This window comes from Mastigoproctus giganteus, chromosome 2 (assembly GCF_048544385.1).
Source record: "Mastigoproctus giganteus isolate SK-2022 chromosome 2, ASM4854438v1, whole genome shotgun sequence".
Classification (NCBI taxonomy): Eukaryota; Metazoa; Arthropoda; class Arachnida; order Uropygi; family Thelyphonidae; genus Mastigoproctus; species Mastigoproctus giganteus.
Genome location: NC_143576.1, coordinates 218,271,518 through 218,289,956, shown reverse-complemented (window position 1 = coordinate 218,289,956; position 18,439 = coordinate 218,271,518). Strand labels below are relative to the sequence as shown.

General features: G+C 37.2%; 1 protein-coding gene across 1 annotated transcript in view; it reads left to right on the top strand.

The window, feature by feature from the left end:
* The window catches only part of LOC150090130 (putative receptor-type tyrosine-protein phosphatase mosPTP-1), a 529,269-nt gene that overhangs the window by 504,248 nt on the left and 6,582 nt on the right, over positions 1–18,439 (top strand). The window contains exons 22-23 of the mRNA XM_090390174.1: positions 3,530–3,658; positions 5,207–5,478. Of these exons, the coding sequence (XP_090246300.1) occupies positions 3,530–3,658; positions 5,207–5,478 (401 nt within the window). The remainder of the gene's footprint in view (positions 1–3,529; positions 3,659–5,206; positions 5,479–18,439) is intronic.

The window sequence follows — 18,439 nt, the reverse complement described above, 5'->3', positions numbered from 1 at the left end:
CTTTATCAGTTTACACGAAATTTTTCTTTTAATAATAATATCTTGGGGAAATTCATTCAATTTCTCACTTGTAATAACAAAGACATAAAAATATGAAATTGCTAGGTTTCATTTTTGTTACCATTATTACTAGAATCATGCACTCAGTTTATATTAAGGTAATAGGTGTGCTATGGATTATTTTCAATAAGTTTCAGCTGTCCTGATGTGTTCATTATATACTGCATATGCTAAATACATCGGAGGGATGAAATGGGAGTAGTGTTTTTTTTTTTTTTTTTTTTTTTTTTGGCTGATGCTGCATAAGCTTGCTTTCTTGCATCATATGCTAATGGAAATTTTATGAAACTACTATACTGTACTATAAATATGTACGAAAAATATTTCTTTCTCATTCTTGTTACTTTCAAAAAAATCCTAAGGAGTTGCTGAAATTGAACTAACGATGGTAAAGTTGTGGTGTCAAAAACTCTTTAGCGTAACATCAAACATTTGTAAATTGGGAGATTACTATATATAAATGAAAGTATGTTTGGATAATCAGAGTACGAAAAGTTCAGATTGACACCATATCTATCTCTTGTTCCCCTGGGAAGGTTTGAAGCCTAGTTTATATTTTATAGTTATCCACACACACACACACACACACACACACACACACACACACACACACACACATGCAGAAAATTTGCTATAAATTTGAGACAGCAGCTTCAATCCTTTTAAAAATTTGAGCACTTATTTAGAATATTTTTTGAACCTTTGTGCCAAATTTGATTTCAGTAGTTTAATCCATACTGGGCATGGCAGTGATTTTCTTTTTCTCACACATTCACTCAATTAGTAAGGTAAAAAGCTGTCCCATTTATAACTTTAAAAAATTGACAAGAATAATTCAGAATTATTTGCTTTTTGCAGCCACCTTTATTTTCAATCATTTTTTTAACACGACTGTGAAAAATCCATTTTTATATTAAAAACATATATGTTTAATTTTTTTTTTTTTTTAAATAAAACATATCTGCAGTGCTTTCAACATATTTTTTATCTTCTCTTATTTGGGAGATTTGAATATTATCTCTCTTATTATCTTTGATTGATGGTGAGCGAAATTTCATTTGAAAAGCCATCATGCTCTATGATAAGGTATAAGGTATGTTCGTGTCAGACGGCACGAATATGCTACCATAAAGCATAAAGAGTGCACACTTTGATAATTGGGCACAAGAGATATGCACCAATTTGAAATTCATGTTTTTTAGCACATGCATATAATTATCAAGAATAGGCTTGACTTGATCCTTCATTTTTACTTTTTTTGCTTGATAACTAACAAATATTTTTGAGATTTTCAATGGCACAATCAAAGAAAACACTTTCTTTGAAAGATATTGAGAGTTTCTACTGTGTTGAATGAATAGATAGAGAGCACAACATCACTGAAGGTCATGTGGATGTCACAAAGACCCCATGTGCCTGGCTCAGGGCTAAGAAGTACTGCAACGCAAATCCTACTTTGTGGCTGCCCATCACCTGAATGTCGTGGAGAAATTTTGATGAACCTTTCTTGAGTATAGTATAAACGTTTTTAACCCCCGAGGCACTTATTTGCTAATTGATTGTATCTTAAATGTATTGCAATGCATGTTTTACCTAATTGTTTAATTTCCTCTGATACCAACTGCAAGTACATAATTCTTGTTTAAGAAAAATAATTCTTGTTTAAGTGCTGATTTAAATATGGTTATACATAATGGGTTATTTTTCAGTAAAAATATAATTTCATTCTTTTTCCTTGTTACTTAAATTATACAGGGTGTCTCAAAAATACTGGTACGAACGTTTAGGGGAGGTATGTAACATCTAAAGGAATGTGAATCGCATAGGAACCCATAACTGGAAACGTTACTGTAAGTCGGTACATGGTGCTGTTCATCAGTTTGTGAGAGGGAAAATTTCTGGTTTACTCATTCAAGCAATAGGCGCCACACAAAGAGCATGCATCAATATACGAACTGTGAGCTTGCAGACATGCACCTAGTGTATGGATTAGCAGAGGGCAATGGACGAGCCGCTCAACAAATTTATGGAGAACGCGTCCCAGACAGACATTTACTGGACCACCGTTTGTTTGCACATGTGCATCAAAATTTGTGCGATTATGGGTCATTTAGAGGTAACAAGAGTAGTGCGGGCAGACCACGTTCGACGTGAATTCCCGCCTTGGAAGAAAGTGTGTTGAATGCTATTCAGAATGATCCTACTACCAGCACACGTGCCGTTGCCTCTGCCTTAGGAGTGTCTCGTTGCAGTGTACAGCACGGAGATGGGAGAAATCCCAGGTGCCGTCCGACACAAACATACCTGCAGTGTACAGCGTGTCTGGCATGACGATTCCTTACACCCTTTCATCTCCAAAGGGTTCAGTTACTGCTCCCCCAAGATCATCCTGTACATGTGGCTTTTGCGCAGTGGTTTCTCCAAGAAAGTTTTCCAAGACTTGAATTTTCCTGCCTATGTTTTGTTCACGGATGAGGCTTATTTCACTCGGGAAGGCTTATTCAATCAGCACAATGCTCATGTGTGGGCAGGTATGGTCGGTGACTGCTTAGTTGGCCCATACCTGTTACCATCCCACATGAACTTCACTAAATATCGGATCTTTCTTGAACAAGTTCTACCAGGGTTACTTGAAGATGTTCCAGCAAATGTGAGATGCAACATTTGGTTATAACATGACGAGGCACCTGCCAATTATGGAAGGTGTGTTCATGACCATTTGAACAGGCGTTTTGGGTATCAATGGATTGGCCATGGTGGAACCGTTGCCTGGCCCCCCTCACCTGATTTATCGAGCCTTGATTTCTTTCTGTGGGGGGCCCTCAAATCTATCGTGTATGAATCACTTGTGGAGACGGAAATGGATCTCGGGGCGAGACTCGTCTGCACTGCTGCTACTGTCAAAGAAACTCCAGGTGTGTTCGACCGTGTCCGCCAATCCATGCTGTGTCGGTGTCACGCATGCATTGCGTCTCATGGTGGAACCTTCTAGCATCTGTTGTAACATCATGAAATGCATCCATCTCGTGCTCCATTGTTAATATTATGTCAAATAAATGTTTGCCACTAATTACTGTCTTGTGTCATTTCTGCTTCTTGTGCCTCTGCTACTACTTTCCCATGACGTTTCCGGTTATGGGTTCCTATGCGATTCACATTCCTTTAGATGTTACCTACCTCTCCTAAACGTTTGTACCAATATTTTTGAGACACCATGTAGATATAAATTCCTAATCACTACCTGGATAATAATTAGAAACATTTTTAGTGCACACATATTAAAAAAGTCTTTATTTCTCTTAAATTACTAAAATTTTGAGGTGTTTCATAAGTGCTTACCTACAGAAATACTTGCTTTTTCAGTAATCACATACTATAGGAATTTAAGGCTGAAATTAACAAGCATTTTATTTTTGTACTTATTTTAAAGATAAATGTCTAGTACTTATATTTTCCGTTTTCTTATCAGGGTTTCAACAAACTCCGTGAATTCATTATAACCCAGCATCCTTTTGAAGAAACTATATCAGATTTTTGGCAAATGGTATGGGACCACAATTGTCAAACTATTGTAGTACTTTCAGCTGTAGAAGAAAAGGTAAAATCTGTTTTACGTTTTGAGCCAATTCACAAAAATAATCTCCTAATATACTCTGAAAATGTCTGTTTAAAAGTCTTAATAGCATTAATAGTTTTAATGTAATACAATATTACACAGGATTATCAATATTACAATAATACAATATTACACAATAATACACAGGATTATCTTATATTTGCTCTTAAGTGTTCAAAACAATAATGCATTTGAGAAACACGTATTTATTATAAACTCTACTTTAACAAAATAACAGAATAACCTCATTTATTAAAAAAATTATTACCAAATTGGAGCAATTTTGGACTTAATAAATGCACATATATACTGCAGCATTCTTTTCACCAATTTCTGTTATAAAGCTAGTGATGCGGTTCTCTATTCTTCATTCAAAGCAGAAATGAGTTATAGCAATGCTGAGGGCTTTTAGTATGCTTGAATTCAAAGGCACTCTATTAGGTTGAGATCAGGGCTATCTAATTTCCACAGCATTATCCTGATGCTATTGTTTGCAAATGGAATCCACAAGCCATGCTTTGTGACATGAGGCATTATCACATTACTAGATATGTGAACCAGTTCCATAAAATTACCACAGCATATAAGTTACTCTGTGCCAGCCATTTTTTAACAACTATGCCTAAACATACTATACATGATATGTTTGGAGGTGAGGTGACATACATCTCCCACTCAACCATTCCTTTACCCATAACAGCAACTTGCCCTTAATGAGACTCTGCTTTGCTCCAATTTGTACAGCAGTCTTTAATGTACAGAAAGCACATCTATGTATGTTGACGTTTCTTTACAGTATGGCTTCACAGGATTATCTTATATTTGCTCTTTGTTCTGCTGTAAGCAAGCTGACTGCCAAAGCAAGTCATGTGTTTATGTTGTTAACTGACCTCTTTTCAACCAGGGAAGTGCAATCACTAGGAAGGCTACTTCCTGATTTCCCATCTTTGCCACACACACACTAGACTGCTTGCCTATACATTAGGTGTGGGAGGTAAGTCTTTTGAAGTTTGGTAGGAACAGAGTAAAGTTTATCATCAAATGTTTTGCTAATCAACTGCCTTTTACTAAAAAGGGTTTTAGATTAATTTTAGGAAATGTTCAAAACATAGAACCTTTTCATTCAAAATATTTGCCTCTCCATTAGTTTTCACCACTGGTAAACTAATGGAAAGTTATTTCTGGCAATATACACTTTATTCATTCTTGCCGTACTATATTATTCATTATATATTTTCATAATTTATGTTCACTACATAATTCTTCTTATTGCATTATTGCTAATTAAAATAATTTAATAACAGTCAGTAAGATAAACCCTAGTATCAGTCATTGAGTTTCATTAAATTCAGTTTATCCTTTAGCTAAAAGATATGGCTGGAATTAATCCAAAGAGAATAAAGACTATTGATCGCAAAAATAAAATTAACTAGTTAACATCATCTGAAAGTTGTAATGGATAAAATTTATAAAATATGTAAACCTTGAATAAATGAATAGCTCATTCATTCTTTATCTGTTTCTTTCCAGGATTATCCTTCCTTTTGGCCCCAAAAGGGAGAAGAAGTTGATCATGGTAGTTTCAAACTGAAGATGGTGGAAGAATCGTATCAAAATAACTTCGCTACTAGAGATTTTATGATGCAGGCCAACCAGGATGAGTATGAAGTAACTTGCCGAATCATTCAGTATCCTAGTTGGCCTGAGTCATGTTCCCCACTAAGTAGTGTGTTTGATCTACTTCATGTGATACAAGAGTGGCATTTAGAGTATCAGAATGGTCCAATGGTTGTTATGGATAGGTAATTTATTTGACTGTTTTGTTCAGTAATTTTTACAAAGCATTTTTTTCAGATTGCTTGGTTTTTTAAAAAAAAAAAAAATTGCTTGCAATTTGACAATGTTAAGAGTGTTTCTTTCTTTGCAGGGAAAAACTAGTGAAAAAATAATGCATATAACAGTAACATGTGTTAACATACATGTTCTTTTTTCCATTTATCCCTATTCATCCACTTTAATAGCCAGTATTCAGCATTTTATTTTTTAAGATGCATTGGAGGCATGGAAGAACAAATTATTGAAACATATAGAGGAACATTCATAGCTGTCAAGTCTGGAAATTCATTATCTGGATCCTATGCAGCCTGCAATGCAGCATAGACTCTTACAGTTAATTCTAACTTCCAGTTTATATAGCAGCCTTCCATGAGGGACAATATCAAAAGCTTTACTAAAGTATAGATATGGGGGGATAAAGGACCTGAAAGTAATTGTGCAGGCAGATATGAAGTTTCTGAGCAGTGCAGATGGTCTGCAAGAGTAGCTCATGATGTCTTGTCAATGATATCCAGGAATTTTTCTAGCAGGGATAAGAAAGTGATTATCCCCTTGTATAAGGCAATGGTCAGGTCACACCTTGAATACTGTATACAGGTCTGGAGGCCTAATTTTAAGAAGGATGTAGAGCTGCTGGAATGAGTACAGAGAAGAGCAACAAGATTAGTGAATGGAACAAAGGGTTGCTCTTCCATCTTTTGTGGTAGAAGTTGATAGCCTAAATAAATTTAAGGCTGAGCTGGACAGGATTTGGAATGAATGGAGGGGTGAAATGGGAGTTTTTTTTTTTTTTTTTTTTGGCTGATGCTGCATAAGCTTGCTTTCTTGCATCATATGCCTCTGCTAATGCTAAAGAAAGGCTTAAGTTTTGCAAATTACAGTGTCTGGAGACTAGGCACCTGTGAGGTGATCTGATTGAGGTGTATAAAGCCTTGAATGGATTGAGCAGGCTGAATGCTGATAGTATTCTTTCTCTTGCACAGAATACAAACCTGAGAGGGCATAAACTGAAATTGTTGAAAGACAGTTATAGAATAAATGTGCTTAACTTTGCCTTTAGCCAGTGGGTAGTTGATTGCTGGAACAAACTTCCACCTGTTGTTGTGGAAGTTTATACCTTAAATAAATTCAAGGATGAAGTGGACAAACTTTTGGAATGAAAGAATGGGTGAAATGCCTCTGCAAATGCTATTCAGCTTATCTGCCATTTTGGCCTTTCTGTTGACTTTCCACTGCAATTAGCAAGAAACTTGTTTGATTTACTTTTTTTTTTTCTTTTTTTTTTTATTTACAATGAGAACTCCTGATCCTTGTTCTTATCCCGCTTTTCTAGTGCATTCTCATAATCATCTTTCACCTCTCTCATCCTATCAGTGGTTTTGTTACATATTCTCTTGTACTGCTCGTACAACTCAGAATCACGTGATTGTAACAGTGCCATGCATGTTTCTTTTGCTCAGTTAAATTCTTAACCTGTCATCCATTCTGGCTTACGTTTACAGAATTTGACCTCTGGTACAAATGCATCTGTGGCTTCGTGGATATTGGCGCCTCCATAGCCAGGTGGGAAGGAGCAGCAGTGCGTAGCACACGCTTCTTGATTAGACCAGGGTTCAAGCCCATCACCACCAAATACAGAGGATGCGGAAAGGTCAGGGAATGACCACTGCATATCCCGGAGCAATATGCCCTTAGTTGCTAATGCTCTTAAAAACCAAACAAATGACAAGCTTCATGGATAAATGCCTTAAATATATTCCATTGAATATTTGTATCTGACAGTGTGCTATAATCTCTCCTGTTAACAGAGACCAAGAAATATCTCAAATAACCTCAAATATTTCATAGTCCAAAAAATAAAAATGAAATTATTTCTCCATCCAAATATACTACACTGTGTATATTTTGAAGGGAGAAAGTGATAGGTTTCACAAACAGCTCCATTAAAGTCTCATTGTTGAGTGTCTTGAACGATAGGCAAGGACTTATGTAATGTTCATTGAATTTTCTTTTAAATAGCTTATGGTGAATACAAATGGATTAAAGCTGATCAGTTAGTGTAGTTTGCAAACAATAATCTAGAATTTCTAAAACATGTACTAAACACTAAATGTGTATTAGCATTAGCATTAGTAGAGGCATATTATGCAAGAAAGCAAGCTTATGCAGCATCAGCCAAAAAAAAAAAAAAACACGCTTCCACTTCACCCCTCTGTTCGTTCGAAATACCTGTCCAGCTGAGCCTTAAATTTATTTAGGCTATCAACTTCCACAACAAGGGATGGAAGTCTGTTCCACCAACCAACTACCCGCTGGCTAAAGGCAAATTTCCGCACGTCTATCCTACATCTGTCTTTCCTCAATTTGAATTTATGCCCTCTCAGGTGATTATTCTGAGCAAGAGGAAGAATCCCATCAGCATTGAGCATGTTCAAACCATTCAAGGCTTTATACACCTCTATCAGATCACCTCGCTGGTGCCTAGTCTCCAGACACTGTAATTTGCAAAACTTAAGCCTTTCTTTGTAAGAGCACCCTTTGTTCCATTCACTAATCTTGTTGCCCTTCTCTGTACTCCTTCCAGCAGCTCTGCATCCTTCTTGAAATGAGGCCTCCAGGCCTGTATACAGTACTCTAGGTGTGGCCTGACCATTGCCTTATACAAGGGAATAATCACCTCCTAATCCCTGCTAGAAACATTCCTATATATCATTAACAATACACCATGAGCTACTCTTGCAGCCCGTCTGCACTGCTCAGAGAACTTTATATCTGCCTGCACAACCACCCCCAGGTCCCTTTCATTCTCTACCACTGTCAGTGTAGTACCACAGAGTTGATACGTTGCTCTGGGGTGGCTGTTTCCCATATGTGGTACTTTACATTTGTCAATGTTAAACTTCATTTGCCACCTCTCAGCACATCTGCTCAACCTTTCCAAATCCTGTTGCAGCAGCATAGTGTCAGTAGTGTCCTTGACAACCCTGCCAAACTTCGTATCGTCTGCAAACTTCGACATTAAGCTTGATATACCATCATTAATATCATTTATAAATACAGAAAACAATAATGGACCCAATACTGAACCCTGAGGGACTCCACTAATAACATTAGTCCACGATGAGCAGTGTCCATTGATTACCACTCTCTGTCTTCTCCCCCTCAACCACCCCTTTATCCATAGCAGCAATTTGCCTCCAATGCCACACTGCTCCAATTTGTGCAGCAGTCTTCCATGTGCAACAGTATCAAAAGCCTTTCTAAGATCCAAATATATAATATCAAATTTATTCCCTGCATCCAGTTCTTTTGTGACTGCATCATAGTATCCAATCAAATTGGTCAGGCAAGACTTCCACTTAACAAAACCATGCTGTGTCCGAGCTACAACTGAAGTCTTGTCTAGATGATCCTGCAGTGCTTCTTTAACCAGGGTCTCCATTAATTTTCCTGGAATAGAAATTAAACTCACAGGTCTATAATTACTTGTGTCCTCCTTTGTGAATTTGGGTCACATTTGCACATCTCCAGTCCATGGGTACCTCCCCTGAGTCCAAGGAAGCTCTCATAATTATGGCTAAGGGTTTGCTTGTTGTTGTTATTTGGTTTTTAGGAGCATTAGCAACTAAGGCCATATTGCTCCGGGATATGCGGTGGTCATTCCTGACCTTTCCGCATCCTCTGTATTTGGTGGTGACGGGCTCGAACCCCGGTCTAATCAAGAAGCGTGTGCTATGCACTGCTGCCCCTTCCCACCTGGCTATGGAGGCATCAAGGGTTTGCTTACTTCCTTTGCTGCCTCATTTAATATAACTGGATAGATCCCATCCACCCCGGGTGCCTTTTTTGTGTTTATCTTCAACAATTTCTCCTCCACTTTACTCTCAGTTATTACAAGGTTATCTAGCTTACTGCCAGAGTTGAATACACCTCTGGCATTCCCCTCGCTGAATAACTCCTCATGTGTGAATGTCGAAGCAAAATATTCATTTAGTTTGTTAACTACCTGAGCAGGATCATCAACAGTTGAACCATCGATATCAAGTGGACCAATCTGATTTATCCCCTTCCTTCTAGGGTTTATATAAGTCAAGAACTCTTTGCTGTTTTTCGTTGCATCCTTTGCCAAAGATTTCTCGTAATCTGCCTTCGCCTGCCTAACCTCCTTTGTAACTTGGTTACAGATCAGCTTATCTCTATCATAGGCTTCTGTGTCACATGTTAATTTATATGTATCCCATGCATTTTTCTTCTCTGCCATATGTCTCAATAGCATTAGCATTAGTAGAGGCATTTGATGCAAGAAAGCAAGCTTATGCAGCATCAGCCAAAAAAAAAAAAAAAAAAAAAAACCACTTCCACTTCACCCCTCTGTTCGTTCAAAATACCTGTCCAGCTGAGCCTTAAACTTATTTAGGCTATCAACTTCCACTACAAGGGATGGAAGTCTGTTCCACCAACCAACCACCCGCTGGCTAAAGGCAAATTTCCGCACGTCTATCATTAGTTCATCTGACATCCATTTAGGCCTAAACCTTGAACAATATTTCTTAGTTGGTATTAAAGCCTAGCAGCTTCCAAGATAAGTTCTTTGAATGCTTTCCATTTTGAATTTGCTGTTGGTAACATCATCAGTTGGACCCACTGTATAGAATTTAAATACTGTCTCAGACCATCGTAGTCGCCTTTATGAAAGCAAAAACCCTTCCCTTTACCCCTGATGGTAGTTACCTCTTTGAGTAAATCCCACTTCAGCACACTGTGATCACTGCCACCTTGTGGTTCCTTTATCTGCAGATTCTTAATGCATGAAGAATCCCTACTGATAATCAGATCAAGAGTATTACTCCTTCTAGTTGCCTCCAGAACATGCTGATGTAAAAAACAATCATCGAATAAATCCACAAAAGCCTTGCTAGCGTGTGAGTGACCAACCCACAAATTCCAGTCAATATCTGGGAAATTAAAATCCCCCATTATAAGACTGATTTTCTGGCCCACTCTATTTCCCTGTACAGTTTCTTATTATACTCATCAGAGTCATTAGGCCCATAGTACACTCGTACTCTCAATTTTGATCTCCCAATGCTTATGTCACACCAAACTGACGTGACACTGCACTGTCCAGCGATGTCGACTGGCTTCACTTCCTTGGATTTTATGTGTTTCTTAACTAATAGCATAATCCCTCCTCCCTTCCTATTGGGGAACTGGAATTTTCCCAGTTCCCCAACAGAACTGGAATTTGGGGAATACAATGTGTACTCTCCAAATTCCAGTTCTTCATTCCTTCTATCTGTGTGACACCACGTCTCTGATATCCCAACAATATCTGCCTTTGATGTTTTGAGCAATACCTCAAATTCATCAAATTTATTTACTAAACTCCTAGCATTGGTTTACACGCAAGTTTAGTGAATTATCACCTCAGTTTAATGTCTCATGTATCAACTGTGAAACTCAAACTGAATAATACATTACTTATTATCAATGAGTTTATTATCTCGTTCATGAACAGCAGTTAGCAGTGAAAGTAAAAACTTATGACTGTGAGGTAAAATCTTGAGGCTGCATAATCAACTCTTTGATATTGTGGCAAATGACCAATCTGAGAACTAAATTTGCAATTCTTGGTGTTTTTTTGGATTTGCCCATTTTTTTCTAAACATATACAGAAAATGAGTGAAATTAAATAATGGATTGCTGAATTTTCGAGGGAAATATTTCAAAATACAGCAGACTCTTGATTTACCGGGATTGGATTAACTGGGTCACTTCAAGACTCCAAATTTAAAAAAAAAAAAAAAAAAAAAATCAACCATAAATCATAAAATTCAAGTAGTAACTAGAATAGGTATAAACGGATATTTTGGAATTGTAAATAAGGGACAAGAAGCGGCATTATAAGTCGTCATTGAGAGATTAGTGTGCCTATTATCTTGCAACCCCTGTTGTCTTCACACCTGCCACTCAAAAAAAAAAAAAAAAAAAGAGAGAGAGAGAGACAAACTAAATGTTTAGTTTGTTTTAGTGCATCGCATCATGTCGATTTGTATTCCATCACACTGCAAAAGGACAAATTTTGTTTCATTATTTATGTCAGGAATGTTGTAATTTTTTTTTATAGTAACTTTTTTGTTTTGTTTTGTTTATAAATTGCAAAAATGATGAGCAAACGCAAGAGTTGTGTTTTCAATTAAACAAAATTTAAAAGTTTGAAAACGATGCATTTGTTAAATGTCTAAAGAACCATAATAATGTTGGTGACCAAACCATACGCGACATTGTTTTTTAAAACAATGTCGCATATAGTTTGGTCACCTACGTAAAAAATTAAGGGAAGCTATTAGATTTAAAATCAACATCATAAAAAATAAATGCATGTTCAATACACAAGTAGTGTGTGGTAAGTTTTTTTCATTTTTTATCTATTGCCATACTTTTTACGTAGGTTGCTGAACATTTTTCAATACAGTAAGTCCCTGACTTATGTAACTTCGGACTTACGTTATGTTATTTATATATATATATATATATATATTTTTTTTTTTTTTTTTTTTTTTATATGACTGAAGGGCGCCTCAGTAGCCAGGTGGGAAGGAGCAGCAGTGCGTAGCACACGCTTCTTGATTAGACTCGGGGTTCGAGCCCATCACCACCAAAAACGAAGGATGCGGTAAGGTCAGGGAATGACCACCACATATCCTGGAGCAATATGGCCTTAGTTGCTAATGCTCCTAAAAACCAAATAACAAACATATGACTGAAGATTTCAGTGAGGGGGAACTCATTTCACCATAATACTATAATGTAAAAACCCACACAATTCCAGCTATCGGTATTATCGCAAATGCAATAAGATCGAGTTTACTACCCATTTATAATTAGATGCACTAACAGAAAAGCCCAGTAAACCAGAAACTGCAAATTGTTTTTATTATTTTATGGTAGTGACCTATAGAAATGTGCTTTAGTAAAATGTGAGCTCTTGTGGGGTTTATAAATGAGTTTTTGCCCTGTGAAGTTCTTTTCAGGAAATTTAATTTTAACTGTTATCATGGTACCATCTAAGAGTGACAGCAAGACTAGTAAATCTACCAAGAAAAGGAAAGTGATCGAGTTGGATCAGAAAATTAAAATAATAAGGATGTATGAAAATGGCCAAACATTAACAAGTATCGCACAGAATTCAGATTTGTCAGTGGCGAACACAATAAAGGACAAAGGCAGAATACGAGAAGCGGTGAAGCGATCGGCACTAATGAAGTTAACTATAATAACCGAGGCTATGAAATACAAATCAGTTTTTACAGCACAATAACATGCATTTTTTCTTCCTTTTATGTTTTCTTTTCTTATGTGCCACTCTTGCTACTTCACCTCTGTCCCCAGATAAATTTTTTAATTGAACTAATTAAAAATATATAACTGTTTTTCTTCTGAGGACATTATGTGGCTTTTGTAATTTTGGCATATCACGTAAGAAGTCCTGGAATGTATCTCTTACATATGTTGAGGACTTACTGTATTTTTGGATTAACCGGGAAATCAATTATCCAGGAATTTTTTTTTTACCATCTATCCTGGAAAATCGAGACTTTACTGTACTTCAAAATACACTAGGGAAATCCTAATGTATTTTGAAGGTTAGAGATTAGGATAAAAATTAGGTTCCCCACATATGTTGCATTTTATGTTCTAGGTGATTGAGAGAATGGTTACAGGATTCGCAATCATGAAGTCATGCTTTTTTGATAGTGCTGTTGTTGTTGTGTTGTTTAATGGCACAAGAGCTGCTAAGGCCATATTGTGCCTGATTATATTTAATACTACAGTTAAAATGTTTTAAAATCTGTTTAATAATCGTGTCTGCTTCAAGAATGAAAAAAACTCAGCTAAATTTGCATTGTCTCCAATCAGATGAGATAATGTTAAAGGTTCTTGCAGATGTGAAAGCGATGTAAAAATTGTGTTTCGAGCATTAATGTAATGGTTACAATTTAGTAGGATATGCTTCACCATAAGTGCAGTCTGACAATATGTACAAATAGATGGATCTTCCCCCATGAGCAGATAAATATGGGTTAGATGCATGTGCTCAATGCGTGTCCTAGCCAGAATCGCCTCCTCTTGCCTATTTGATCTCAAGCTTGATGCCCACAACTGAGGTTCCCATTTGAATTGCAGCAGCTTATTACCATCCTGACCCTGCCAGATCTGCAACCATTGTTCTTCACTGACGTTTTTTATAACTGATTTGCAGTCTGTATACGGCACATGGTAGTTAGGAGAGCACACAGTGGTCGGATGTTTAGCAGCTAGATCTGCATGTTCATTTCCTTTGATGCCTACATGACCTGGTATCCAACAGAAAGTAACTGATTGGTTGGCAGCATGTAACACAATTATCTGTGATCGGATTTGCTTCAAGACAGGATGGATTGGCTTGGATGAAATTTTTAATGCTGTTATTGCACTCAGAGTCAGAATAGATCATTGTTTGCTTACAGGACAGATCAGTTATGTGATCTAGAGCTATCTTTATAGCAAAAAGTTCGGCAGTGTAGACACTGCATTCCTTTGGAAGGGACACAGAACTAGAAAAGATAGTGGAAACTACCACTGCACCTACCGTTGTACTTGTTTTTGAGCTATCAGTATATATATATATATGAAAATACTGGGAATTTTTAGCTACACGAGCAGCATGGAGTTTCCTGATGGTGGGATCTGCTGCCTGTTTTTTCTCCCATTGTTGGAAAGAGAGATCCCAGATCGGTATATAACTAGACCATGGAGGTTCATAAGTGTTTGTGCCCTGAAAGATATTATCTATATGTAAGTTCCAGCATTCTATTAACTGTAGTAGCCTTATTCCAATGGGCTTGATTTCATTGGGTTTGTTGTGATAAAAGGTGGTCCACTGGGGCTCGAATAAGTATGGCCAGGTAGAATGAACGGAAAGACTCCTTATTTTTGCTGCATAGTTCAGTAGCAACATTTTCCTTTGAAGATGCAGTGGGAGTTTGTGTGCTTCTATATATAGACTATGTACAGGGGATGTTCTGAATGTTCCTAATGCAATCCTTAGAGCACTGTGATGGGTAGTGTCTAGCTGAAGTAGTGCACTTTTCCTGGCCGAGTCATAAATTGGAGCTCCGTAATCCAAGCAAGATCTAATTAGAACCAGGTATAATTGAAGCAGAGTGGTGTATCAGTCAGCACCCACGTGGATGAAGATAGTACTCTGAGTATATTCAATTTTTTTAAGCAAATGGTTCTCAGATATGTGATGTGCTGTATGAAGTTTAATTTATTGTCCAGGATTAGACCAAGAAATCTGATATTATTGGAAAGAGGTATGGTAAAATTTAAGTTTTCATTGAGGCTCAGGGTGGATCTTACGATTTTTACAGAAATGAATACAGTTTGATTTTTGTGCTGATAAGCGGTAGCCATTGTGAGACATCCACAGCTCTATTTTGTTAATTGAGACCTGAAGCTGTCTCTCGATAGAATTCATATTTTTACCTTGGCACAAGATCATGAGGTCATCTGCATAGTGATATAATTCAACTGTTCTTGGAATATCATGGATGATGATGTTTATTTTAATTAGAAATAGAGTAGGACTCAAAATAGATCCCCGAGGAATGCCTTCCTCCTGTATCTGGATTTTAGAAAGAACATTTTGATAACGAACCTGAAAGGTTCTGCCCTGAAGAAAGCTTTGAATAAACAAGGGAAGCCTGCCTCGTAGTCCAAAGGTGTGAAGATCCCGTAGAAGACTTAAACACCATGTTGTATCAAAGGCCTTTTCCAAGTCTAAACTTACCATAACTAGGTGGTTATTTTTGACAAAAACATTTGTGATGTTTGATTTTGCTTTAGTCATCATATCAAAAGCAGATCTGTTTTGCCAAAAGCCACACTGATTTTTATGCAGGATGTTGTGTGATTCTAAAAACCAGGTGAGGTGTTTAAGAACCAATTTTTCCATTGTTTTTCTTAAACAACTAGTTAAGGAAATTGGACGATAGCTAACCAGATTAGAGAGAGATCTTTTCCTGGTTTAGGGATGGCTAATACAAGTGAATGTCTCCAAGAGCGAGGATAAATATTTTCCTTAAAAATTCTGTTAAAAAATATTAGTAGAGTTTGTAAAGCTATGTCATTCAAGTGTTTCAGCATAATATAAAATATACCACCAGACCAGCCACACTATTGGGTGCTCTGTTAAGCACTTCCTTTAACTTGGATATTGTAAAACGTTGATTATATGGAAAAGAGAGACAGTGTTGAAATTTACCTTGAATTTTTCTGCTGCCTCTTTAATTTTCTGGAATGGAACATCATATGAATGTGCTGCTGAAGTTTTAGCAAAAGCTTCAGCGAAAGCGTTTGCTATGTCTTTGGGGGAAGACAGTTCCTGTCCATTACAGATCAGTATAGGAGAGGATGACAATGGATATTTGCCATTTAGATGTTGGATTTTTCTCCAAATTAATCTAGTAGCGCTGTTTTTTGTGATAGTGGACGCAAACTGTATCCAAGAATCTTGTTTGGCCTTTCTTCTTATTTGCCTTGCTTTAGCATTCAGTTTCTTATAGTTTATAAGATTAATAGTAGTGGGATGCTTGCAGAAAATATTCCAAGCTTTATTCTTTGCCCTTTTTGCTCTATTACATTCTTCATTCAACCAGCAGTTTTTGTGCCTGCGTGGACGAGTAGATGACTGAGGAATAGCTTTATCAGCTGCTGCTAGTATTTGTTTTTTGTGATATGGTCAGTAGCTTCATCTATTGATTGATTGATTCTGTATGTAGTGTTTATCTAAAGTGGTACTTAAGGAGAATGTTATCCAGTTTGCTTTTGAGAATTTCCACCTTCTACGAATTTCCGGATAGTTAGAGATAGTTTGAAATTTGCAAGTAATTGGGAGATGATCACTGTTATGTGGATTTTCCAATACTGCCCAATGTATACTTGGATACAGAGCATGGGAGTAGATAGATGGATCTATGGCAGAAGTATTTCCTGTGGGAAAATGCACATGAGTATGTGCACTGTTGTTCAGCAGAGTTAGATTGTGTGTGTGTCCAGTAATGTTTCTATTAGCTGCCCTCTTTTATCTATATGAAGACTTCCCCACAAAGGGTGGTGTCCATTAAAGGTCACCCATTAAACAAATAGGAAGTGGTATCTGGGCAAGGAGATCATCAAATTCTCTGAGTATAAATGTTTGATTAGGCGGAAGATAAATAGAAACAAGTGATAAAATTATTCCAAGTTCTATGCTTACAGCAACAACTTCTAGGTTAGTTTGCAAGGGGATTTGCCTAGATGCAGTATTAATGGATACTAAAACCGCTACACCTCCATGCGCTGCAGTTGCTGCATTCCTGTCACGTCTGTACAAAGTATATTTTTTTATAGAGGGTGTCACTTGTGGAGTTAAAAAAGTTTCCTGTAAGCAAATACCTGCAGGATTAAGATCTCATCTGTATTTGTATGTAGTCCTCGACAATTCCACTGTAAAATGCACTGCATTATTTGATCTTAGTAGTAAGGTGATCTGGTTGCTTTTTAGAGGCAGTAGCCTTATGGCGATCTTTTTTTTTTTTTGGAAAGTTAGGACGTCCAGTGTCCATATCTTCTTCAACATAAATTTCTGATATAAGTTCTTCTTGTGTTGTGTCATCTATGCCCATTACTGCAGTATTAGTTTGGTTCTTAGCAGAAGATTCAGCCTTTCCCACCTCGTCTTACTTTGGGATTCAATGCCACTAGTAGCGGGGATGGAAATGGGAGTATTACCTGTTTGATCTTTGTTTTGCTTAGCAGACGGCTGAGGAACTGAAAGCATAGCTCTAGCCCATTCAGCAAGCGATTTGTCAGTTGGAATTGAGTCATTGGTTTGAGTCGCAACCGAGCGACATTTCTTTATAGCATTAGAATATGTACGTGCTGGATTATCTTTTACTATTTGTCGTCTGGCTTCTTGATAAGTCACCTTATGTTCGGCTTGATATTTCTGTATTGTTTTTCCAAGTTTCCATAAATCACAGTTTTTCGAATATGCAGGATCATCCCCCTTGCAATTTGGACAAACTGGAGATGCTGCAGTACAATCTGTTTGAGCGTGTTCTTGGAAACCACATTTTGGGCATACATTGTTTCCTCAACATGTTGTCTGAGAGTGTCCAGATTTTTGGCACTTATAACAGTGTATTGGATTTGGAATATAGGGGCGGATATGACAATTTAGATAACCAGCTTTAACAGTATTTGGCAAGTTTGGTGTGTTAAAAGTGAGTATTATGCTGCGTGTTGGAATGAGATTGCCATCCCTACAAGTCAGAATTCTTTTGGCTTGAATGACCTTTTGATTTTGCAGTTCTTTCACAAGCTCCTCTTCCGTTACATTCAACAGATCCCACTCAGAGATAACATCTTTAGAACTATTTAGAGTTGTGTTGGGAGAGATTTTAATGGGAATTCCCTCAAAAGTTGTAACCTTTAACAACAATTCTGAGTGTTTGGACTGTGTCGTTTCAATAAGTAAATCCCCTGATTGTAATCTCTTCACCATTTTAGGAGATCCAGCAGCATTTTCTAGAAATCTCTGTATCGTAAATGGTGAGAGTTTGCTCACTGGTTGACTACTACTTAAGGAATAAATGATAAGGAAAGTTGGATACTCCGGTTGGTGATTGTCTTTTTTTTGTTGCTTATGATGTGCATTATCTTCATCAGAGTTATACCAATCTGTGGTATTTGAGCTCGGAGGCTCTAATGCTGGATAATTTTCTGTATCCATGTTGGCTCCTTTTCGCCCTGGGGGATTTGCTTTTCCACCCAGGTTACCGGTCCACAAGCAGCACGGCAGGAGCAGTGCTGCTTGTGTTGGGTACTTGCCTTTTCCTG